At 44.0% G+C, this 25,360-nt stretch overlaps 1 protein-coding gene across 1 annotated transcript in view; it reads left to right on the top strand.

Annotated features, from left to right (window-relative positions):
* Window positions 1–25,360, top strand: part of dock4b (dedicator of cytokinesis 4b) — a 112,068-nt gene that overhangs the window by 28,330 nt on the left and 58,378 nt on the right. Inside the window, exons 2-12 of the mRNA XM_041963654.1 lie at window positions 1,347–1,430; window positions 4,123–4,163; window positions 5,901–5,956; window positions 6,041–6,137; window positions 6,726–6,874; window positions 9,284–9,368; window positions 15,070–15,221; window positions 20,255–20,336; window positions 20,513–20,573; window positions 20,706–20,838; window positions 22,066–22,154. Of these exons, the coding sequence (XP_041819588.1) occupies window positions 1,347–1,430; window positions 4,123–4,163; window positions 5,901–5,956; window positions 6,041–6,137; window positions 6,726–6,874; window positions 9,284–9,368; window positions 15,070–15,221; window positions 20,255–20,336; window positions 20,513–20,573; window positions 20,706–20,838; window positions 22,066–22,154 (1,029 nt within the window). The remainder of the gene's footprint in view (window positions 1–1,346; window positions 1,431–4,122; window positions 4,164–5,900; window positions 5,957–6,040; window positions 6,138–6,725; window positions 6,875–9,283; window positions 9,369–15,069; window positions 15,222–20,254; window positions 20,337–20,512; window positions 20,574–20,705; window positions 20,839–22,065; window positions 22,155–25,360) is intronic.

The following is a 25,360-nucleotide window of genomic DNA, read 5'->3' as shown; positions in this document are numbered from 1 at the left end:
TGTCTTTTTTTCCTCCCTATGCGTGTGTCCGTGTATGAATGTGTGCCTGTTTGCGTGTGCGCTCACATGCATCGCTGTCTGAATAGGCTGCTTGTGTGCCAGTGTAAGAGCAACATCTCTGCAGGTAGTGCGTGCACGGATTTGTCAGCGTTTGCATTTCTGTGTGTGTATGAACGTACTGTAAGTGTGGAGTGGTTGACATATCTGTGCGTGCATGCAGGCGTATGTGTGTGGGTTAATTTATTTGAATGTGTGTGTGTGTGTGTGAGCCAGCGGTACACAGCTCTCTTTTTAAAGAGCTGGTTGAAGAGCTGTCAACTGACACTCTGCTGCTACGCTCTCGCTCTCACAGCAGCGCTCGCTGCTCATGAACCATCAGCATGCCTCTACCTTTTTACTTATCCTCCTTTTTGTACTGTTTCAAAACATGTTCAAACTAAAATCTCAACACAATATGTTCATTATATCACCCCAAAACAGTATTCAAACTCATTTGCTTCAGAACTCCTCTGCATTTCATCGAGACGTTATAAACTTCTCCACTTTCGACACCCCTCCATCTGTTAAATCCATGATTTCTCTCTCTACCTCCTAACTTCTCCTGAACGGGGTATTCAGAGAGTTTAGTATTACAAAAGACAGATTATGAAAGTAATGGTCTTGCAAAGGTAGAGAAAGCCTGTCTTTTAGTCCCCAGTATGGGTAAAGCTTCCAAAACCCTGGATCGTGTGAACCGTCATGCACCTCTGTTAGTCCTGTTATCAGATGCACTGTGCCTGGTAAATAGCAGCAGCATTCGAACTCGCACGCACAGTTTGTAATGCAGGCTTTTTTGTTAAGTCTTCAGGCCCTCTTCAGACGTGTAAAAACTTTCTGTATGTTTGACCCTGGAAGATAACACTATTCCTCTGCTTGTCTGTGTCCACTCTCAGAGCTTTCAGCACATACATATGTGATGTTGTTTGACCACCTCCACGTGTCTCTGAGGTCGTCTGCTGGTCAGTCTCGAATGAGCGAGCGCTCGGGATTGGTTGGCGCTGCAGCACTGCAAATGTCTGCAATTTTAGACGGCTCGATATATTCTGTGTTACGCATGATGTAATTTATGTAAGTTTGCTTTGTGTGTCGCTATTTTGAGTTTTGTGCAGAAATACAGATTTTATAAGCTTTGATTTTATTTCACCTACACAGATATTGATTGCGCCTCCTCTCGCTTTTCCAGAAGGTTTTTGTTCTGTGTTGCTCTGCTTTTGTCTCAGGACCTTTTTCTAACTCTGCATAACTAAGCTCAAGCATGAAAAAAGAAAAACTCACGTGGGTGTTTTCTGTCTCTTTTTGCTTTGTAGTGCTGGCCAGTTTCCGAGGGACTGTCCAGCATGGCCTCCCACTGGAAATTGGAGACACAGTGCAGATCCTGGAGAAATGTGAAGGTACGGTGCACACGGTTCACAGTTTAGTACTATTCTGTTTCATGCACACTCAGTATGAAACACAGTCGTGCATGGAAGGAGAGCAATTGCTTTTGCTTAATTTGTAAAGTGAATGCATGCACCTCCAAAATATTTGGACCACTCCCTTTTTTCATTAAATATACTGATCATCCATGTGGACGCTGTTACACTTCATTTCCCTTATTAAACCTATCAAACAATAAGCAGTAAAGGTATGCACACTCTGTATTGTATATACACACTTGCATCAATCCACAGATTTGTTCAGCAAACAGCCCCAGAAACAGGCACATATTTGGCACAAAGGAACACATGCTTTTAAGTTTGTCGAGAATGTTCGCCCGGTGGATACCACACTTCTCATGTGTCTTCTTGAGGGATGTCGTGGTGCATGCTACGAAAAGAGCAGCATCATGTCTGTGATGGATGGCTGTGGAAATTCATGTTCGCTACTGTTTCCTGCACCACAGACTGGCTGCTTTTCCCACCTTCCTGCCCACGCTGAGTCTGTTTTTCTCCTCTACTCGCTTTCTCTTCCACTCTGTCTCTCCCTTTCTTGGTTAATGTTTATACCTCCTGCGTTCTCTTCCCCTCTTTCTCTTTCCTTAGATGTTTTTTTTCTCCCATTTCCAGAATAATATGAAATCACCTAACCACAGCAAAGCCACACTTTAATGCGCACCTTGACACAAATAACCAGCTTTGCACAAACAAGTACACACCTCTCTCTTCCGGAGTTCTCGACACACACTGGTTCACTTCCTGTTGGGAGACTGAAGCGCACGCTTGCACTGAGAGAGTCAGCCAGTTCTGCAGCCAGCCAACCCAGCGAGAGGGATGTGATGTTGCGGTAAAAGGCCCAGAGGAAGTAGACAATAGCACGGCCAGCAGACTGCTCGGTCCAGAATGGAGGAACAAAATCTAAATTCTGCCTGCAGCTCGGCGGCTGAGAGACGTCTTACTGACAGCGGAGGAGACAGACTAATGGCTCTGCCTCATGTCGAGTCTTTTGACACATGAAAACACAGGAGCTTACCGTGTGGAAGTATCTTCACTGACATGTGGCTCCTGGCTGAAAAAGCGCCGCCTCAGTTATTGATTTTTGACTTGCCACGTCGAGTTCCTGACAGCAGTGACCACATTAGGCTGAGTGCAGGGTAGCAAGTTGAACTGTGATGTTAAACAGTTTCAAGCTGCTTTTACGTACCCCCACAGCCTCAGGCGAGCTCAAGCACCCCTTCATAGGCGCCACCTAATGTATCATGCTCCAAATGTTAAATTATTTAAAAGTCGATGTTAGTTATATTCACATAATAGTGGATGATGTCAGATTGGTCAGATGTCCCAACTAGTCCACGTTGTGTGCCGCGCAGTCAGCCTGGCGTTACCGTGACAATAACTTTCCTAAAGATCAACATCACAGACATTTGGAATCCAATTTGGCTGTTTATTTTCCTCTCTAACACAAATATATGGATGTATTTAAAAATCAGCTGAGCTGCTTTAATCCTTACGTAACCCCTGGCTGTGCAGTAGGCGATCTCAAGCACCCCTGGTTGATAATCACTGATTAAAACCATTGATCAGTCACATGCTGCTAATCTTTTACAGATGTGTTGCGATCCTTCACTGACATGTAACTTTGCAGAAAGCTGTCACTGTGCTTGACCTCTGCGACCGAAGAAATGACTCATCTAGGAAACACTGAGCATGTGTTTCACAGCGCAGACCGAGGAGTTGCTCGGTACTCTTCTCACCGTGCACGCCCGAAACAAATCAGGGCGAGAATGCTACCTAAGTGACAGATGCTCTGGCGAAACCCAACAGTGATTAGAATAATCTAATACATTTACATTTAAGCTATTTAGCTAATGCTCTTATCTGGAGGGACTTACAATGACTGCAACAGTGGAATGGGCTTAAATCGTCAGTTTGGAGGAGAACACCAGCTGAAAGCCTCCGATGTAAATGCATAAAATTGTTTCTATCAGTGGCGGGATTTGCAAAAGCATCAAGCACGTTGTAGTTTGGCTTGAGCTCAGATTGGAGTGTGTCACCGATGTGAGAAGAGTGTGAGCGTTTGCAAGCCGCAGCTTCGTCACCTCATTCTCTGTCTCTGCTTCTTTTTTTTTTGTGCACCTGCTGGGATAAGTCATAGTGAGGCTTGACTGGGTTTTTTAGTGGCTTCGCGTGTTGCAGGTTTCGCTGTGCTGCATTAGCCTGCGGTCACTGAGAAAACACGTTAAAAAAAGACACCTTCCCGCAGTGCAGTTGAGTGCTGTTAATAGACATTATTACTGGCAGTGGAAAGTTATTCAGTTGGCAGTTCAGAGATCTGCTACTGTCTCAGCCCCATTTTCACACGGCATTGAAGAAGAATAAGAATAAATGCCTGGTGGGCTTGCTGCGACATTTTTTGTACACACAGCTGTCAGAATGATTGGATCATTTTCACGAAATCACACACACACATATCCTCTCTTTCTCTTTCTCTGTCTCTCTCTCTCTCTCACACACATGCATCTCCTTTCATATCCTTCTTATATTAAATGTACAGCATTCTGTATTTCTCCTCTTCCTCTTTCTTGCGTGCGCTGCATTCTAAACCAGATATAAAGCGTAATATTTACAGCGACGCGCCGCAAATTAAAATGCTGCTTTCTCTCTGCAGGCTGGTACCGAGGATTCATCCTGAAGAACCCAAATGTCAAGGTGAGCAACTTTCTTGGAGCGTGTGCATGTTTTTTTTGTCTTTGCTTAACTTAGAACTCATTTGCACCCTCGCTCCTCCCCTGAAGCCCTCTCTCATGAAGTTTTTTTTTTTTTTTTAATTGAATGCCGTCGACTGACAGAGCAGGGTTGTCACATTTAAACCTCCCCCAGGCTAATGCTTGTTAGCCGCAGCTAGCCGTTTCACCAGCTGAGACTCTCAGACTCGTCAGCTGTGCTTTTACTGTTAGCAAAATATTTCATTCTGTCAGTTGGTCAGAGTAAACATTTGTGTGGTGAAAGTGCTCGTACTCCATGTGGTTAGCTGCTGCCCCTTCAGCAGATCCCTACACACCTGTGGCCCATCCACATGGGCGTTTTACATTGTGCTCTTTTGATGGTGCTCTTCATCAGTCCTCTCCCTCTCCTTTTAGTTTCGTTGCACCTGTTAGCAGGGGCACCGCTTTAGACCTTATATATATATAAATATGCATATATATGTATAATAGCTTCCCTCCATGAAGGCTCACCACCGTCAAAGCCCTGTTTTTGTGCATGACAGTGAAACCATTGTTAGTGTCATCAATTACCTTTGTGCTTTTGCGGCTACGTAAAATGTCTGCAGTGGAAAAGGTTAAGCGACATCACATAATTTCCTGTCCAACTTCGCCCTAGTCACATCAGCCACAATAAGTGAAAACACCTGTGTGGGTGTGCGGGGCCTGCGACGGAAAATAGACTCTCTAAAGCAACTTGCTTGATATTATGCCTTTTTCACAGGAGGCACTTTGATGTCACAGCAGGGAAGGTGTAGGTGTAAATGATAAAATGAATGTTGGCTGAATTCCATTTAGCTGCTTGTGGCTCACTGTCACACTGTCACGGCTTCCTGGGACACTTGAATAGAAGAGAGCCGTTGTTAATGATATCATAAAAGCTTTGCTTTTCCTTTTGTGACAAACATTCAGTAACATCTCAAGGCCAATAGCAGCTTATAGCAACTTCCAGGTGCTACCAGACACTGGCAGGAGCCAAACCACAACACCACCGTTGTGCTCAAACTTCAATCAAATAGATTATATCTACTGGTTTTATATAATTCTATGGGTGCTGTATGAAGACAGCATCCAATAATAGATAGCTGACGCTTATGCTAACATTTTATCAGTTTTCAAAGTTAGAAGCTTGTATGCTTGTATCACAACAAAAATCTGAGACCATGTGACAGCAACAAGTCCTCGTCTGATCATCGTCTGAAAAGGAAAAGCCCATCCTTTCTCAACACCGACCACTTAAACCAAGCTGGACCGTTACCGTTAATTGAGCTCCAGATGCTGCTGAGAACACTGGTGCAGGAGAACAAATGTCGGGAGTAAAGCAAAGTTAGGTGTGTGTTCAGAGTCTCTGTGTGCACGAGTGTGTTGCATTTATCCTCAGATACTTAAACATAAGTTCTGCTTTGATCTCCCCGAGTCAATGGGGAGCAACTTGCAGTTTATTAGCGTCAAACAGGGTGCGCACACACACAAGCACACACTTTTCATCTTTTTTGTCTCCTAATTCCCATTGCTCCTTGCTTTTATCTTCCATCTTCCTCCCTCCCTCCGCTCCCCTTCTTTCAGCCCACAAACACACTTAGCACTGTATTGATTACGTGCATGCGAGCACTTAAATGCTGATGGAACGACTTGCTGAGCATCAGAAGGGCTTCTCATTAACCTGTTTATGTTTTGCCCAAAGGGGATCTTCCCATCCAGCTACATCCACTTGAAGAATGCCCACGTCAAGAATAAAGGGTAAGTATTGTTTTTGCTCTCGCTCTTGTTCCTGTGTGTGCAGATCTCTGTGGAGGTTTGAATCTCTTATGTGCGTGTTTGTAGGCAATTTGAGACGGTCATCCCCGTTGAAGACTCCGTCATCACAGAGATGACATCGACGTTGCGAGACTGGGGGGCCATGTGGAAACAACTCTATGTGGTATGACTCCACACACACACACACGCCGTTTGTTTCGATTTAAATATCGCTCCCGCCAAAGCAAAGCTGCCTTTTTCGGTTTCTCATGAAGGGAATTTGTTTGGCCCTGGGTAATTCAAAAGCCGCGCAGAGTCAAAGCTTTTTTCATACACATTCATTAGTTGGATTGATTGTGTTTGTGGCCTATTAAGCTATCTGGGGTGCTGATTAAATTGAGCTGATGAATACTCGCAGATCAAAGTGCATAAATTTGCGGCAAAAAGCAGCAGGACACTGAGGCTAATTTGCACAAATCCATTTTAAGTCCCTCTGTCTGCTCCTCTCTACGGGTCGCCCTCTTCCTCCCAGTGTCGATTTGGCTCTCTAATGTTTGTTCTCAGACTTCGTTTTCGCTTTTTGGGTGTCTCAGTGCAGCTGTATTTTTTTCATCTTCTTATCTGTGTCTTCCCCTCTGTCTGTCATCCTCATTCTGTCTTTTCCTTCTTGTCAATTTCACTTTCATTCCTCCCCTTTGACTCGCTCACCGTGTCACTCCCTCGACTAATTTCTTCCTCCTCCATCTTTCCCCACCATTTCCTGCCTCCACAGAAGAATGAGGGGGATTTGTTCCACCGACTCTGGCATGTGATGAATGAAATCCTGGACCTGAGGAGGCAGGTGCTGGTGGGCCACCTCACCCATGACCGCATGAGGGACGTCAAGCAGCACATCACGGCGAGATTGGACTGGGGCAACGAGTGAGTAGAGGACGGGCAGAGATGAGAGGGACCACTCTTTCTTAAATGTCCAAATACAGCTTCAGGGGCAGTTGTTTTTATTGTTCCCTCTCAAAGGACCATATCTATGTTGTTGTGTTTGTTTGTTTTTTGTGTTTCAGGTTATCTATTATTCATCAGTTAAACTCTGCTGCTACTTTTAAGATTGATTTTCTGCTCTCTGCACAGCCATTGGGCTCCATTCGCTCTATAACGCATATATGTAAATCAAATAACAGTGACTAGAGGCTTTCTGGAGAGCAGCAATCCATCACATGGACCACTCAGGCGGCTTTATTTTTTTGTAAAAGTTATGTTTTTATTGCACGGTGATGCACTTAGAAACCAGAACCATGTTAGATTTTGTTGGTTGCTGAGCTGCAGTCTTTTAATGCGAGGCACTTCTAAATTATTGTGTTGCCTTTCTATTTTGTGTCTTTGCACCCATAGCAGGAACCTTTTAAGGACCTCATGAACCCTTTTAGCCGCTCAGGGAACTTGACCTGTGTTCAGACTGGAGAGACCAGGAACTCAAACTGTAGTTCTAATGCCGTAGTTCCTGGAACCAAAAAAGTCCCTGTCTGGTGACCCAGGAGCTACTGAGGCAGAGTTTGCAGTACTGAACATGACTCACTGATCAAAAACAGTGGCAGCTGCAACATATAGTTGCTGTAAATAAAGTTGTATTGAGTTGAACTGAGTTACAGCTTGTGCACGGCTTTATTTCACCCACACAGTGAGCAAGCCATCGTTGCCGCTGGTATCGTTAGGGCGAGGGGTGGAGAAGCGAAACTCAATCTGCCGTTTGTTTCAGTGCAGTTGCATTATAGAGGAGAGATATACGACCATTAAACCCACATGTTGGAGACAGGTCATCTGGAGTCTCTCTCATCACCTCTTCATGTCTCCTTTGCATCCACTTTTTGACATTTAATGGAAACAAAAGCAAACAAGGATACACAGCAGGGACTTTTGTTCCTGATTTGGTTCCTGGGTGCAGTTCCTTGTTGGGACGTGCCGATAAACATTTTCTCTCCTGATACCAGATTAGGGTATAGGCAGAGTATCAGAGTCTCTTTTCCCGCTGTGTCAGGTGACAGTGATTGCTATGGCACTGAAAACTGATTCGGCAGCCCACCATGACTGAAAAGATTTAACTGATCACAGAACCACAGAATCCTAGAATACATAAAAACTGTATTTTATATGGATCGGCCATGTCATTGCTATATGCATGATTTTCTAAAAAAAACCTCCTTTGCTCTTCAACAACTGACTCTAAAATCTCTGAGTTTCTGTGAATGCACCCTGATGAATCGTTCTCAGTCCCTGCTCACATCTGCACCACATATGAATCATGACAACATATGAATCTTCTACAAAATAAATGGAGAAATAAATCCAGCTTTATGTTCACAGTGAGGGTTCACTGTTAAGATCTTCTGTAATCGCAAGTTGCTTCACATTTCTTCACATATTTTAGGAAAAAGAGGAAATTGTAATAATACCCAATATGTGAATCATTTGCTTTTATATTCTGTCTTCGGGCTTCCTCGAGCTTTGTGCAACTCTCTAACTCATCTTTCCTTCTTTCTTCTCTCTTTGCTCCTCTGTCTTTTGTTGTCACCTTCTATCCCTGTGGGCACACTCCTCCTCAATCAGGTCTTTTTTCCCCTCCTCACACAGACAGCACTCTCTCCATCATTCCTCCCTCTCTCTCTCTCTTCTCTTTCGATGCCATGGGGGTGATGTGAAAAAAAAAGAAGCTCCCAGCTTCTGTCGTTCTCTCTGTCCTTACCCTTCACTCTTGTTCATTTCCCTACTGAGGGCACTCCCCAAACACGCACACACACACCTCCTTACTGAGGAGATGGGTGGACAGTCCCTCGCTGTGGACTGCTGTATGGTTGACCAGGCCCGTCTCTTTTATTGCTGACAAGGAGGCACACTATAGCGTGCGGTTTTGGTCCACTGAAAGGGGCCTGGAGGAGGGTGAGAGGAAGAGAAGGAGAAAGTGAGGGTGAGCTGTCCGTGGAAACCGATGAGGACATGATGGAGCAGAGAGGGTTAAGGGATGGACGGAGGGAGGGATGAAGGGGAGCAGTTTGAAGGATAAAGAGGACATAGCAGAGGGCTGAAGGGAGAGGACACTTTTCTCTCGTCTGTTTAGAGAGAAGGACGATCTGTCAGGTTTATTTAGACGGCTGACACGGCTGATCTGACAGCGCTGGTTCATGAGTGTACGTGTCACTTGTGGGTCTATATGTGTTTGATGCTCACTTCAACCTTGTCTGTTTAGCCTGCCGCAGAGTAGGATGTAAAATAAGTATGAATGCGTGTGTGATATGTCTGATCTGTGTGTAATTCATCGTGTGAATCTTTGTGTTACAGACAGCTGGGCTTGGACCTGGTCCCCAGGCGAGAGTTCAGCATGGTGGACCCAGATGAAATCAGTGTCACAGAGCTTTACAGACTGGTGAGTGTTCTTGCAACTGCTTTGTTCTCAAACTAACACCAGCACTCCTCGAGTGCACTCTGTTTTTATTTCCGTTTTACACAGCGTCCTAACTTTTTTGGATTCTTGGGTGTATAACAGCATACATGGGTCTTGATAATGGATGGAGGGATGGATGGATCGGCATGTAATACTGTGTCTACTCTCAAAATTGTTAGTCACAGGTTTGCAGCTTCATGCTAGCTGCTTCAAACAACACGTTCTTCAACTGGTAGCAACAGACAGTTGAAGGGTGTTTTACTGGTTTGTTCTTTCAGTACTTTGTCTGATCCAGCTGACCTCTGAGGTGACGTGAGGGGCTGTCCATCACTCCTCCAGTTCTTCCTCAAAACTGGCGGGTGGAGGAGGCGGTGGTGTGAACAGGCAGATCAAACCGTGCCAAGCACACCTTCAGCTGTGGAGAGTTGGGATTAACGTCACAGTTTTTGGTCTCATAAAAAGTCTTATTGTCTTATCTTTGTGAATGCAAAACAGTCTCACCTTTAAGGGTACCTCAGGGACCTTCTGAATTGTAGACATTCAAATTTCCACCTCCTCCGAGCACTTTGAGGACTTTTCATCCATGGCTAAAAGCTTAATGTTTAAAAGTGTCTGGAAGTTGGGATTGGTAGTTCACTCTTGACCCCCGAAACAGCAGTTGGCCAAACGGAACCATTCAGTAGCTGTTCTGGAGCTTTCAGTCGTGTCACACAGTCTCTCTCTGTTTTCCTCAGCGCTTTCGGGACTTGTCGTCCACCGTCTACTTCAGAGTTTACACCGAAACACTCAATAGGCTTCTGTCATCATGTAGAAAAAGGTGGTTGAATGTCTGAATTTCTTCCTCCTCCATCTGTCTCTGTACCTCCTCTCGCCTTCCTTCCCCTACTGTTTGCTCCCTGCTTCCCCTTCCCATTTTCTCCAAGCCCCAACCGCTGTTACCATGGCAACCACTTCTCTGCCCTGATACAGCGCAGGGAGAATTGTATCACACACACACACACGCGCACACACACACACACACACTATGACGGCTTTCCTTTCGCAGGGGTAATTGAAGCTCTTAATCCATCTGTTTCTTTTTTTTTTGTTTGTCAAAACAAAAAGCAGGCGTAGCAGGATGAAAGCTTAATACACCTCTATTAAATGGTGCACAAAATGAGCAAATGACTGCAATTCCCCAATACGGAGACAAGATAAAGGGACGGGCATTCACCGCCGGCATCCACATACGTACATAAACACACAGCGCAGCGTCACATCACGTCCAAATGACATCAGTATTGTTCAGCAAGGTCTTTGTGTGTGAGAACGGCTTCTTTGTTTCTGTCTTGTGCTGTGCTGCTGTGCTGTGGCTTAATTAAATTGAGATGGGGATTACCTGGTGTGTGTGTGCGTGTGTGTGTGTGTGTGTGTGTGTGTGTGTGTGTGTGTGTGTGTGCTGAAATGGCAGTGGGGTGTTACTGTGGGAAAATGTAGCCTGGCTGCTACATTGTGTCAAGGAATTGTGTGATATCCATCCAGAGGAATAAAGAGGATACTGAGAAGGATAAAGGAAAGACAATCAGTGTGTTCAATGAGAGATAATTCATACAGGCACTGCATAGACTGCAGTGAGTTTGATTCCAGCTGCAATAATCAATATTTTTGTTTTAACAATGGATCTAATTAGTCTCTCTATTGTGAAATGTGGCTACGTAGCTATTATTTTATGTTTTCTTGGCCTACTGTAGCACCTTTTAGCTCATTGTTTTGGTTTTACTGCATAAAATATGAGAGCCTCCTGAGAAAGAAAGGTGAATATCTTGTTTTGGTGCCTCTCCTGGTTCAGTGTGTAGCACATTTTAAATGTTGTAAAATGTAAAATTTTAATTCCTAAATGCAGCGGCCTGGGTTCGACTTTGGCCCTGGTCCTTTGCTGCATGTCATCCCTTCTCTCTCTCTCTCTCTCCCCTGCCTCTCTCTCTCTCTCTCTCTCTCTCTCTCTCTCTCTCTCTCTCCAGCTGTTGTAACATAAAGCAGTACTTGCAAAAAAAAAAAGCTTGGTCGCTGTGCATAGCATGGGGGCAAGTTCTGAGAAGACATATTCCAGGGATGTCCCTTCCAGTGTAGTTGAAGTTTTTCTATGCAGACTGAGGCCTGATTTTTAGTCGACTTATTTGACTTGACTTCTGAAAACAGACCCCCTTTGAAACATTTTATTTGGAACCAGCCTCAAAGGGAGAAACCCTTTGTCAAATCCCTAATTGGCTCCCCAGCCTCACGTTAAGCCTGCTCAGTTAAAGCACAAAGAAAAAATGGCTTCAAACTTCCCGTTTTTTCCTCGGCGGGCGAGTTCAGCGCTGCGCGCGGGGAGAGCAGACCGGGGTTGAGATCCCAGAGCGATGGATTCATTAACGGCGGCAGATCAGACAGCGGCGACGGATGGCTCAGGCCTGGTCTTGGACGTGTGGTAGTCAGATTTCCTCTGTGACTTCAGTCATCGCTAAACATGCTTAAAAACTACACACACACACATACGTCTTGCTTCCTGCTTGTGTCACACAGGTCTTCCTCCTACAATCTTAAAAGAGGCATGAAGAGAGGCTAAAGCGTTGTCAAAGTTAGTGATGAGAGCCACCTCTGATGGAGGGATGGAGAAAGAACTAGAGGTTTTCTCCTTGGCCTCAGTTTGACCCCTCTCTTCTTTTCAAAATCCCCCTGCAGTTCGACAGTCACTCCACTTGGTGCTGCTTCATGCTGTTCAAGAAAAGATGACCGAGTGAACAATAGTAAGACGGGTGGCCAAGCACACACCCGGCCACGCTCGGCTCGGTCTCGCTCTTCCTCGTTGCCCGCAGCGTTTGGTGTTGCCGGCAGGGCCGCCGCGCTGTCGCGTCTGCCCCTTTGTGTCTAGTCATGCTGAAGCTGTCGTATAACCGCACACCGCCCCAGCCGGGCAGTTCAAATGACACACCGGACATAACCTCGTAATAAAATCCCGCAGCATAAATTAGGCCTCCCTAGACTGAGCCGTTCGGTGTCAAAACACAGGAGCTCAGCCCTATTGTGGAGAGAATAACTAATCTGTTAAAAAAAAACAAAAAAAAAACAGTGTTGGTGCCCCATTGTTCGATCATTCTGCAGCGTGTTTTCTTCTGGGATCTCAGATAGGGCAGAGCGGTCCCGACAAAACAAAACATATTCATCATTTTGACAGATATTGCAATTGTAAAATGATTTGTGCTGTGATTTTCAAGCATGTTAAGTCTCAGAGGAGCATCTTTGTGGTGTTTTATGTGTTGGTATTTATAGTACAGTACAACTGTTTTCCAAATCATGTCATACATTTTAGATTGATTTCTTACCCTGTAGGCAGACACTGCTTATTTCCTACTACTTTCAGACACTTAAACCTTCTCTGACATGCTGTAGCTTAGCATTTTGTTGCCTTTAGTTTTTGTCACAGCGCTATTGTTATGACGTGGTAACGCACTCTTGGGTGTGTTCAAACCATTGCAACATCAGTGTCTTTACAATCAACAGCTGAACAGCATATTTATAATGTAGGAAAAAAGCGCTTTCAACTGTACAACTGTGGTTTCCACATCATCCATGTTTGGGCTTCAAGGTTTGTCTTTTTAACAGTATATAGTCCCCCCAGAAACCTAAACTATTCTATAATTCTACATTGAATAGTCAGATTCAGACCAGAAAGATAAGCCGAAGGCAAAAATCAATCCTCAACCTCAGCTGTCCGACTTCCTTGCAGAGAGGTTATCGCCTCTGGGACTTTATGTACCCCAAAAAAATTGTTTTCTCCAGCAGTGGTAGCTTCCAGGTTGTATATTTAACCCAACAAGCACAGCAAAAAGAGTTAAATTTCACGATATCTTCCCACAACCTTGCATTTTTAAAGTCACGACAGGTTTTTACCCCCAAAATTAAGAAAATATATGCCAATTTTTCATAAAAACTGCTGGAAATTCACCAACTTCTGGCCACAATAACTGCACATGAGACGATTGATACCACAGGGTCTGTACGATAAATATGTGGCTGGAGCCAGCAGCTGGTTAGCTTAGCATAGCATATAGACTAGAAACAACTCACCTGACCAGGCAACTGGTGAGGCTAGGAAGTTACTGGTCACAGCCAAGAAACAGTCTGTAATGGCATGTTTTTTAGTGAGCTTTAGAGCTGCTGGAAGATGTATTTTGTTTCCAGTCTTTATGCTAAGCTAAGCTAACCCGCCGCTGGCTCCAGCAACATATTGCCTGTAAAGACATGAAGAGGTTTTCTATCTTCTTATTTTACTGGACTGTGCATGTTTCCCGAAATGTTGACCTCTTCCTTTAAGAGGATTCCAACATGGCTAATAATAGGTAGCAGTTTCTGCCTCATGCGTCTGAATCTTCATCCTCATTGATGCTCCTCTGTGGTTTTACTGCGCTTCGTCCTTGTATTTACTTTCTTCTTTTTCTTTTCTCCTCTCTCCTCATCCTCCCGTTTACCCCTCCTCGTCTCTTTACTTCCTACTACAGAAGTGAATGTGGAGCGCAATTTGGCAGTGGCTCGACTGGCCATCTGGTGCACTGTGTGTGTGTGTGTGTGCGTGTGTGTGTGTGTTTGTCCTTGTATTTTTCGATGTTGACAGCAGATTAGGATGAGCCTCTCATAAACAGAGCTGTAGTGTGTATGTGTGTGTGTGTGTGTGCGTGTGTGTGTGCGTGCACGTGTGTTGATATGAAAGGTATTTACACCGTGCACCGTGCTCTGTGAGACGTTATTGATCTTTTATTGTTCAAGATTGACTTAATATCTCCTGTAATATCAGACATTGAGAATCTTGCCGCTCTGCTTGACTGCCTGCATTTGCATTCAGTGTGAATTTCAGCGCTTCGGTGTCTATTGCTCTAAGATTAAACAACCAGTTGAAAGGTATGCAAATCACAAACACCATCAATTGTTTGTGTCAAGAAAATAATTAGCCCGCATGAAGATAAATGCTTGAGGTAAATAAATCAGATAGTGTACAAGTTTTGCTGCTTTTACACCTCATGGTAAATGTGTCTTCCTGAGTGAAAGGGCTATAATGAATTTCTGTGAGAGCAGAATAAATCTTCAAGTACTTTTTTAAGGTTGTTTATGTGCATATCTTTATTGTATGTAGGATTGCAACCAAGAAACAGTCAGACAATAGAGCTTGAAGTCTCATGTCGTAGCCTCCGGTGCTGTTCACAGTCTGCGATGTCACACGCTATATTAACTCTGAGTCTGTATCAGCAAAATCTATATCTTTAGCCTGGCTTTTACTGCCCTCTAATATGTGTGCAAATCTGCTACAAAGCTCCTCCCAACGTGTCTCAGACACATTTATCTTCGACCAGGAAACTCAACACTAAATACAGCATCTCTTGAATGCGATTGGCCGGTATTAAAAACATGTTGTTTTTTCTCTGGTATTAACTGTATTTGATAAGCTTTGATCCTGCATTTGAGGATCTTTCAGGATTTAGAGCTCATGGATTTACTGTTTTTCTAACCTTTCCAAATCCATCTCTTCAGTCCTACATCAGAGCAGCACAATGTATTTTTATCAGCGTTCTTTACTTTTGCAGATTAAGTCCAAAATGTAGAGTTTCCTGCTCAGAGTGGCAGTACGAAGTCGACTGGCGCTGATCCCGTTCTCTCCTCTCCTCTGCAGATGGAACATCGGCATCGTAAGAAGGAGACCGCCGCGGCCGCCAGCACCCATCACTTGTTCGTCCACATGAAGAGTCTGATGAGCGCCAATCTGGGGGAGGAGCTGGAAGTCTTCTTCCACATTTATGATGGACGGGAGAACCGGCCACTCAGGTAGACACTTGAGAGAAATAATTCTGGAAAATGCATCACTTTTGGATACTAGTCATGATATTTTGCTTCATTATTTTTTCCATATATATTTCCATATAATAAACGCTTGCATAGTTGCATAGTTCTTACATTTGCTTTTTTGGAGGCTCTGTCCATAGCAATATAACCGAAGTGGATTGGTGATTGCAGGGTGAATGGCTCCCCTTCTGATGTCAAGACGTCTTCTCTAACTACGTTCATGAAGATTTATTAAATGAAGCAGGTTGTTAAAGTGCACGTGGGCACATAAAAGTGGGCAAGGCCGTGGTATTTTCTTATATAAAAAGTGTCCGTGCTGTCCACATGAAAGCGCCCATCGACCTGGGAGTCTGCAGACGTCACTTGCACGCACATCAACGCACACACGTGGTGTCTCCTGGTGGGGCGTCGGCCAGATGCAACACTGTGTTTAAACTCCCTGGTTTCATAGTTCAAAGCGAAGAAATCCCATTTCATGTCACAAACAAGTAGATTCGTCAGGCAAGGAAAATGAGTGGGTTGAAGAATGAGCACGGCAATGCTGAAACTGCTTTTGATAAGTCATGCTTGTGTCTGACGCTCCTCTCCGCCCTGCAGGGTCACATCAGAGGAACAAGGGTGACATTGATGAGGCTCATTTTGTTTCAGCACACGCACTTAACTCCACTGTTTCCCAATGAAATCCACTTCATTATTCGTCACGCGGCTGGCACAGAATCAAACTGTTGTGCAAACTTTGTCGACTTACGTTGCCTTAAGCCGCGTGTTGAGAATCTGTGGTTTCCCCCTGACGTCGCGTGAATTATGCCGTACAGGAAAAGAGGTTCTATTTTTGCAAGAAGTGCGCAAGGTTTTATGGTTTTCATGATGTGGTTCATCTGTGAGAAAGATGAGATTCTGAACAAGAAAGATGTGCATGTGTACACACAGGCACTCACACACAATGTATCAGTGGATCTGAGGCACTTTTAGTTACTCTGGTATATTTAGATTCGCTCTCTTGTCTCCTTTTAACTCACGCGTCCACAGTCATGATGTACGGTAAAAGGTTTGGCAAAAATTAAGGTCCACTTTTCGACTGTTCCTAACCCGCACTTTGTCTTGAAGTGGGTAATTAGCGTCCAGCGGTATCATATTAAGATCCACTTGGAGCACTTTCTCTATTACTGTCATTATCTGTCGCTTTATTTCTGTCTTGCTGTCTGTCTTTCTCTCTCTGTCTCCCTCCCGCTTTGACAGATTGAGCACCTTAGCTAGGTGTAAGCTATGAGTTCTGTCACGCATTTAAAGTGGATTTACAGCTGATTCTCTGAAACAGAATGAAGTCGGCTTTAGCTGTGGCGCCAAAATGCTTGTCAGAAATGTATACTATGAAAACAGGAAACGGCAGCTTCAGAAAGTCAACATACAGCGCAGATCTTTTATCCAAACTGAATGCAGCAGATGACATAATAACAAACAGATACAAAGCTCTGTGTTTCTCGCAGTTTCTCTTGCGTCCTGAATCAGCCAGTTCCAATTTTTGTATCAGTTTTTGGGGGGTAGAGGCAGTCAGAGGCTTTCACCACTGTGCCTTTGTGGTTCTGTCTTCGAGGAAAATCTCACAATGGCAGCTCGCCAACGTTGTCTCTCACTGTCTGGTCACACACATAAACAGTGAGACACACACACACACACGTTTACGCAAAGATACCTGGCATTGAGCCATTTCGATGCATCCCTCCGTGCTGGTAGTTTCAGCACGTGTGTGTGTGGGTGGGCATGCATGCATGTGTGTGTGTGTGTGTGTGTCAGAGACCAGATGGGGGTCCGACCCGTTGTCTCAGTACCATGCCAACACCAGCAGCCCCTGTATATCATGGCAGCTTCTTTGTGTTCAATACAGGCTCCTTGTCTGGCTTTTCAGCAGGACACACACACACACACATACACACACACACACACACCATGCTCACACATGATCCTGTTGCTCTTTCTTCTCCAGATCAAACATTTATGACAACGATGTGAAGACCCTTCGTACTGCCTCAATCTGTCTCAGTACATCCTCACACTTCCCTCCTCCTGCTAACAAGGTCACTCGTGGATGACTGGACATGTGCGACTGTGTGTGTGCATGCTTTTCTGCTTGTTGTGTGTGAACTGCAGAGGCCTGGTGTGTGTTTTTTGGACAAAGGGATGCAGGTAGTTAGCAGATCTGGCCTTGAGTGTCCTCTAGCTGTTCCCCTCACTGTCTTGTCTAGCTGCTTTCTCGTCTATCCACGTGGCCTCTTGGGGTAGATTTAGGTTTTTCAGCGAGGGGGAGTGGGAGGCATCAGTGGCAGTTAATTTATCCAATGTTTCACACGCTCACTATCCTACCCCTGCCCCCCCCACCCACCCTTCCTCTCATTGGGTGAGAGCACTGTTCCTAATGCAATCATCGATATCAGGAGAGGGAATAGCAAGCGCCATGCGGGCCCAGAGGGGAGGGGAAATCGTCCATTCATGTTATGTTAATGCGAGCAGTGATAGAGGGAGATAAGGTCCCGCTGGGGGACACTGGTCCTCTTAGCTCGGGTGATCAACACGCTGCAGCTGTGAGGGAGAAGAGTCGCCGTCAGGGGAGGACGTGGAAGAGGCTTGTGTTTGTGTGTCTGCTCACAGGAGTGGTTGTTAATTGGCAGTTGGGGTTTCAACAATAGAGCGCTAATTAGGGTACGGGAGAACGTGCGAGTGCGAGTCTCATGTCTAATGCATAGGAATCCGTCTCCATATGGCCAGATAAATGGTCTGGAAAGTTGCAGAGAGCAGCTAATGAGGATCAACTGCATCTAAATCACGCTGGCTCTCAACTGGTTTATTTGATAAAAAGGAAACATTTTACTGAAGGAATACATGTATGAAAAATCATAAGCATGTGCATAATTAATAATCAGAATTCTAATTAATTCAAACACGAGTGCCCACTGCCCTACATACACAAAACACTGAATTACAGTGCAAGAGGCAGCCTCTTATTTACATCATGGAAGCGGCGTGGCAAGTTTTAAGCTTGTAAGAAGAGCTTTTAATAGCTCAGACTATTATAAAACATCCTAATCCATTGTAGCTGTATGCAGCATGAAGTCAAGTTATATAGGATCTGTTGGGGTATATTCTGCTCTTGTGTGAATGGGCTTTACTGTAGCTTGCGCCTGCTAGCCGTGCCAGCGACTTGGCTCATTGTCAGGCGCTGGTGCATTACAAGGTTTTCTCTCTGCTTATCGGTGGACTGTGAAAGTCACCTAACTGGATTAGCCCTCAGCTCGCCAGCCAGGATGAGACGGGCCCAGCAGGATGCTTCCACTGCCTCTCTGTGAGCGTGTGTGTGAGATAGAGAGCGAGAGGACGGAGTACAAAGGGAATGAAAATGCGATCTGTCTCCGTCCTTTCTGTTTTTGTCCGACATGCACTTCATTTCCCGCCTGCACGAAAAGGTGGGGGCGTGGGGCATCCGAGGCCAGAGTTGTTACTTCGAGACAGTTCGTCCTGCCGTGTGAAGCTCTTGAATTTCAGATTTTAAAGTTGTGCTATGTATGTGTATGTGCATGCTGTCAATACTATGTATGATTCAGCGTTGTTTAGACAGGAAGTCAAACAAAGAACTTTTTCACTTGTCTCAGTGTAGCTGCTTATAGTTTATTTTTAGCTGTGTTAGCATCATAGCTCAAGGCAGGGCAATGTTACTGGTCTTACTGTTGGCTGGTCCAGACTGACTTATCTAAATAATATAGACAGATTGTCATGAAATATTTACAGATGTTCATCATCCCCGGAGGATGGATCCTAATAATTTGACTTTTCCACTATATTTTGCCACCAGTTCATTAACTTATGGATTGTCAGTCATGTTTGAATCATTAAACTGAAACAACATTCAGTTCCACCATCAGGTCAAAATTAAAATTCACCCTGTACTTTGGTTCATGGATTGGCTCAAAAAAAATAATCACATTCCCGTCACTCAGTTGTAGTTTATGTTCAATGCTAATTAGGTACTTGCCACAAAATGCTCAAAGTGCTCAAAAATGCTAAACATGAGCATGTGTGCATGTCTTTGTGAGCGTGTTAGCGTGCTGGCATAGCATTTAGCTCAAAGCACCATTGTGCGCAGTTACAGCCTCACAGAGCTGTTTTGTTGACAGGTCAGTAGGTCTGCATTTTTGTCTTCTTTTCCTGTCTGTACTTTGTTTTTCAAATTTCCTACACAACACTTTTGCTTTAGTGTAGTTTTGTCTTCTTTTAGTGTAGTAGCGTGGCTGTAGACTTGCTTTCATGGACTAGCATTAGCATAGCAGTTATGCTAAGTGATGTCAGACCAAACAACTCATTAGTGACTGAACTGTTCCTTGTAATGCAGCAGCATCGTGACTCATGTAATTGCTGTATATTTTTCCTTTAAACATACAGCACAGTATCTTTGACATTTACCAGCACTTAGCAGGTTAATTGTTTCACTTTCTCTCTGTATTACCTGCGCTAGCAATGGTCTCACTGAAGCCCTGTCACAACCAGATGATTTATGACAGCCAGCTTGGAAGTTATCATACTGAGGTTGTGCATTTTCCGTTGTAACCCATCACCATTTTTGCTGACGGCGCAGCATCTGTGCTAAAACATGTCGGAGAGGAACAACACTGTGAATATTTTATTCAGCCGTGGAGGAGCCGCGCACTTGTTGTCGGATATGTTACAGACATCCTGTGTTGGGGATTTGGTTCAGCAATTCAAGCTTTGTGTATGTTTTCCATTCCCTCTACCCATCTGTCTTCCTCCTGCCTGGCGCTCTCTTTCAGTTTGAAGCTCCAACTTTGAAGCCTTCTCTCCAGTGCCCGCCGCTCAGCGCTCGACGTTTCTGACACTCCTTCTAATCTGTATCCCTTCCTGTTAGCAGCGGCTTGGATGCAGTTGTTTTATGACGACACCCAGCCGTCGCTCCTGACCCCATTCATCTCAACATGTGTTCCCTGCCTCTGTCTCTCCTTTTTGTACAGCGAAAGGTTCTTTGTCAAGCTGAATAAGAGCGGCTTGCCCAAGTCGCCGGAGAAGACAGAAAGACAGTGCACTCTGTTTGTGGTGAGTAGTGAACATGACTTTGTGCTTACGAAGAATTATTGCGAGCAATTTATGGCTGTTTAAAGTTGACCTAAGTCATGTTCCATTAGCCTGAAAACAAAAAGCTAAGTCAGTGCTCTGCAGCTTGTTTACAATGATTGAATCTGATGCTAAAGTATGTTTTCCTGTTTTATCAGGATTTGGGAAGCAGCGATCTACGGAAAGATGTCTACATCGTTGTACACATCATAAGAATCGGTGGGAGTTTTGTTGCTGCTTCTCTATTCTACTGAGCACGACATGCCTTTTAAATCTCTTGGGCATTCGCAGCAGTGCTGTTGTGACTGTGGATGCTTCTTTGTGTGTGTGTGTGTGTGTGTGTGTGTGCAGGGAGAATGGGAGCAGGGGAGAAGAAGAATCTGTGCAGTGTGCAGTACAGACGGCCGTTTGGCTGCGCTGTCGTCAGCATCGCTGATCTGCTCACTGCTGACTCCAAGGATGACCACCTGCTCAAGGTTTATGCGTAAGTCGCTGCACACAACCAGTGTTGAAGTCCTTTCTGCATAATGTTACGAATAATATTACCAGCATCTCTAAAGCTCCCTAAGTAACTTGTTAAAACTTGTTTAATTTAAATAATGTGCAAGAACATTTAGTTGAGGTCTTCCCCCTGTACCCCATGTTCCTTATCTTAGCTAGGCTAACTGTTTCCTGGCTCTAGCCTTTTTAACAGGCACATCTGCAAGTTGTGCACTGCAGATCGCGGCATCTTTCAGAAAGCATATAAAAGCACATTTCCCAAAACTATTCGTCAAATCTGGTCACTTGGCTACAAGGGAAGTTTTTATCCTAAATAGAGTTTTCTTTAATGAAGCTGCATAGCAATTCAGTTCAAGTCATCAGCTTTACAACAAAAATGCACATTTTCCTGGTGTACTTCAGGGGCTTTGTGCTTTTTTTTTTGTTTTACCAACAGTGCCAGTGCAAGGACGTTGTGGTCCAACCTAGTGTACACAATGTCCTGAGGGATAGAAAAGGCGACCGTTGACACAGTAGTCTGACCTAAATTATAGCTGGATCAGACCGACTGGCCAAATACACTTAGCTCAGAAGAACATACAGCCACTTTCTCTCTACCTGCAGTAACACCAGAGAGGGTTTAGTGGGATTAGCTTTAGAGTTCTGAGCGAAATGTTTTCAGAATTAGGTCCAGACAAGACGTCAGTGGAAATACTACAAGAATATGTTTTGTCTTGACCTTCCCTAGTTAAATGTTAGAAACTGATGATATATAATCGGTCTTGATTGTAGTCATGGTAACTTTTTACTTGCACCTGTGATTCATATAGCATTAGATGTGCGACTCATGCTACAGTGAGTCTTGAAATAAGTACATGTTGGAAAAGGAGCATGAAGACTGAAAGGTCAGGTCAGCTTCACCAATTTTCACAATTTTACAAAATATTGTTCTTTCGTTTTGGAGAGGCTTTGTCAAGTCTGGGAATAAAAAAAAAAAGCCTCTGGAGAAAAAAATGTAAAACTGATAGCAGAAAGAGCTGCTTTAAGAAAAGATGCTTTTGTTGCAGTATGAGAAATGTAGGATCCATCATTTGGTGTTTGGTGTTTGGTGGAGTTTGGCTGAACTTTCTAATATCTTGACCATATGTCAACCATTCTGTCCTTGTGAGTTCCCCTACTTCATCCAATGGAAGCACTTATTTTCTCTTCCTCTCTCATCGTTCCATCTCAGGTGTAACACTGAGAGTGAGTGGTACCAGATCCATGAGAACATCATCAAAAAGGCGAATTCCAGGTACAACCTGTCAGGATCCAACACCGGTAAGAACCGCATCATTTTCATTTTTAATTCATTTTGCTTCGTCACATCTCGGTTTGAGACGTGAAACAAGCTGCCTCCTTAACTGGTGTGTGATTTTGTGATTGTGTGATTAAGTGGATGTACTGGTTCTTTTTTTTTGGTTTTGGTTTTTGTTTCATGCTTTTGAAGTCAGGGAACAACTTTCAAAGCTGTCACTTCAATAGTGCGTTGATAATCAGACTTACTTCTTTCACAAAACCTTCATTTTGCATGGGTGACAAACTTAGCTGCTCACTTGCATCATCAGTGTCTTACCGTGCCATCGTCAGTTTCCGGTCAGTCTGAGGAGGATTTATGTGGAAGTGAAGTTCCTCTTCAGGGGAGGGGATCAGTCTTCGTATGGCTGTGTCTGCAGGAAGCCTGCTGTTGCAAATGCATTCAGATGATTTTTATAAATAGCTACATTCGCATCATGCTGAACAACTGCATCAGCAGTTTCCCATAGCAACAGGTCGGTGGAGAATGTGAACATTCAGTTCAGTTCTTCAAACGTCAAAGAAATGTCATGTGACATTTGAAGAGGTTTGTTCTGCATTGAGATCCAAACTTCATTTCTGTGGATTATACAACCCCAATTTCATCAAAAGCTTGGAGCCTGTGGAAAATATAAATGAAACAGAATGTTTTTTTTTTTTTTTATTTGCTAATCCTTTTTAGGGTATACTCAATTGGAAACAGTGCAAACGCAATATGCAGTATTTACAGGGCCAGTGTGTAGGATAATACACGCCAGTGTTTGGTTTGTCTGTTCTGGGCTATCGTAGAAACATGGTGGGCTTTGCGGAAGGACCTGCTCCTTACGTAGATATAGAGCTCATTCTAAGGTAGAAAAAACAGAGTGACCCTTATTTTTCAGTAATGATACACTCAGGAAAACTTTCTATTTCTGCCTATCGAAACCCTAAAATCATACACACTTGATCCTTAATGCTTTGCATTGCTTCATTGATTTTTGTAAATATTTGCTTATTCTGAATTTGATGCAGCAACACATTTCAAACAAGTTGGGACAGGAGCAACAAAAGACAGGAGAGGAAAGTTGTGGAATGCTCCAAAAACACCTGTTTGGAACATTCCACAGGTAAACAGGTTGATTGGTAACAGGTGATAGCATCACATTGTGAACACATGATTGGCTCAGGATCACTTCAGAAGACCGTAGTCAGTAAACACTGTTTGTTTGCAAATGATTGCATTCTGTTTGTATTTACATTTACACAGCATCAAAACTTCCTACACAAAGAATCTTACAGATGCTGCTGAGAGATCAAATTAGCACGAAATGATAAGGCTTTGAAATATAATCTGCCATGAAAGAAGTTCAAACGGGGTGCGGAGTGGAAAGTGAGAAGACATAATCGGGAATTAAACAGTGTTGGTTAGTTTGCAGCTGTTTGCATCAAGGGGCAAATGTCCAATCAACAGTAAGCAATCAGCAACAGTTCATCAGAAGTTTGTCTTAAAGCTGATTTACATAAACGTCTTTGTGAAATGTTGCTGCAAACTTGCTTCAGGCTGTTATTTTCATAATGGCAATAGTCAGTTTGTGTGTTAATAGCGCTCATTGTCCTCTTACATCTCCCTCATGTATTCTTAGAGCAACACCATCGCCTGCTGCACAGAAAAGACGGATAATTGTTTGAGGACTACCAGCATGCAAACTGCAGAAATGGGAGAAAAGATTATAGGAAACAATCTGCGGGACTGATCTGCTGACTCAGCTCCTCTTTCCACCTTCCCTCACAAGACCAATAATTACTGGAGAAGTCGTACAACTCAGGGGTTTGAAGTGATCACGAATAATCTTGCACAAGCGTGAAGGATTGCAGTGATTAAACCGAATGACATAAGGCCATTTAGCACACGCTGCGTTATCCGAGCGGCATCTCTGCACTGCTTTGGTTTCGATGCAAAGCCACAGCATCCAGCTGAAGTTCAGTGTGACGGTGCTGCTGTTGAATAGATAGAGATGTAGGCGTTGCATAGCTGTGCTGATAAGTGCAAGAAAACTCGAAATTCGCCTCTGAAGCAGGAATGACACTAAAATATGAATATTACGCAACCACAAAAATCTTAATCAAGTTCTTCTATGAGCTTTATTTACTATTCACTGCTGACTGGCTGTATTATCAGATAACACACAGCTCAGCGTTATCAGGGTTAATTACAGATGAAGCATACAGATAATGTGGCGCATTGTTGATGTCAAACCATCAAGACCTTTGGCAGATAGCGCTGCAGACATGTGACTTACTCAGTGTTTCATGCCGGATGACGGCCGCATCTTTAAGATAAGCAATTCTGTAATCAAAAACACTCGCACTGATTTAAGTAAGCAGCGTTCCTGGCAGAAGACAGCACGCTGCCTTTGTTCACAGTATGTTCTCAGCTCACGAGTGTTTTCTTCAGGCTTTCGTTTGGCACACATCATGAACGTATGTAAGTGAGTTATTTTAAAGAGTTACAGCCGTCTCTAGCTGCTACGTGCAGTTTATCATAAACACTTGGACGTCAGCTATCGAGCGGCTGTCAGCTGGAGACATTGATCCGGCCGTACGCCTGATTTGCCTCGCTGCTTTCTCTTTCAGAGTGCGTTAGAATGAGAGGAGCGCTCAGAGTCTTTTGTCACGGTACCCTGGCGTGCATAATTCGAGCAAGTTTGTTCCAAGACTGCATTTCCACCACTTAAGTGAATTTGACATTGAGCCTGGAAAGAAAAACGCTTTAATCACAAAAGCAGAGGTAATAATTTCAATTTTTAAGATAATGAGCACTGAATATTAGGTTTCATTAATGTATTCCATTCATCTGTCTGGACCAAATGGATTTATTATCATTGCATTCACTCTGACATTTTGACTTTGCAAGGACTGTGCTCTTATTGCCTCTTTATGACTTGTTTTATCTCTTTAATTACGTGTCTCTCACTCACATACACACCTCCTCTTTGTCTAATAGCACTGTAGCAACACAAGTAGCAGCGGCCGGATCATCATGACCACATTATCCACGTTCACAACAAGTTTCATTTCAACCAATGCAGACTTTTAGGTTGCCTCTTCACATCCCTGTACCTTAACGTTTCCCTGCTCACGCTGCATCCAGAACAGCTTATGCACAAAATCACTTGCAGGACATTTTTACCGGGCACATCCTCATCTGAAAA

This window comes from Chelmon rostratus, chromosome 22 (genome assembly GCF_017976325.1).
Source record: "Chelmon rostratus isolate fCheRos1 chromosome 22, fCheRos1.pri, whole genome shotgun sequence".
NCBI lineage: Eukaryota > Metazoa > Chordata > Actinopteri > Chaetodontiformes > Chaetodontidae > Chelmon > Chelmon rostratus.
The sequence above is the reverse complement of the archived record's forward strand: the minus strand, read 5'-3'. Positions and strand labels throughout refer to the sequence as shown.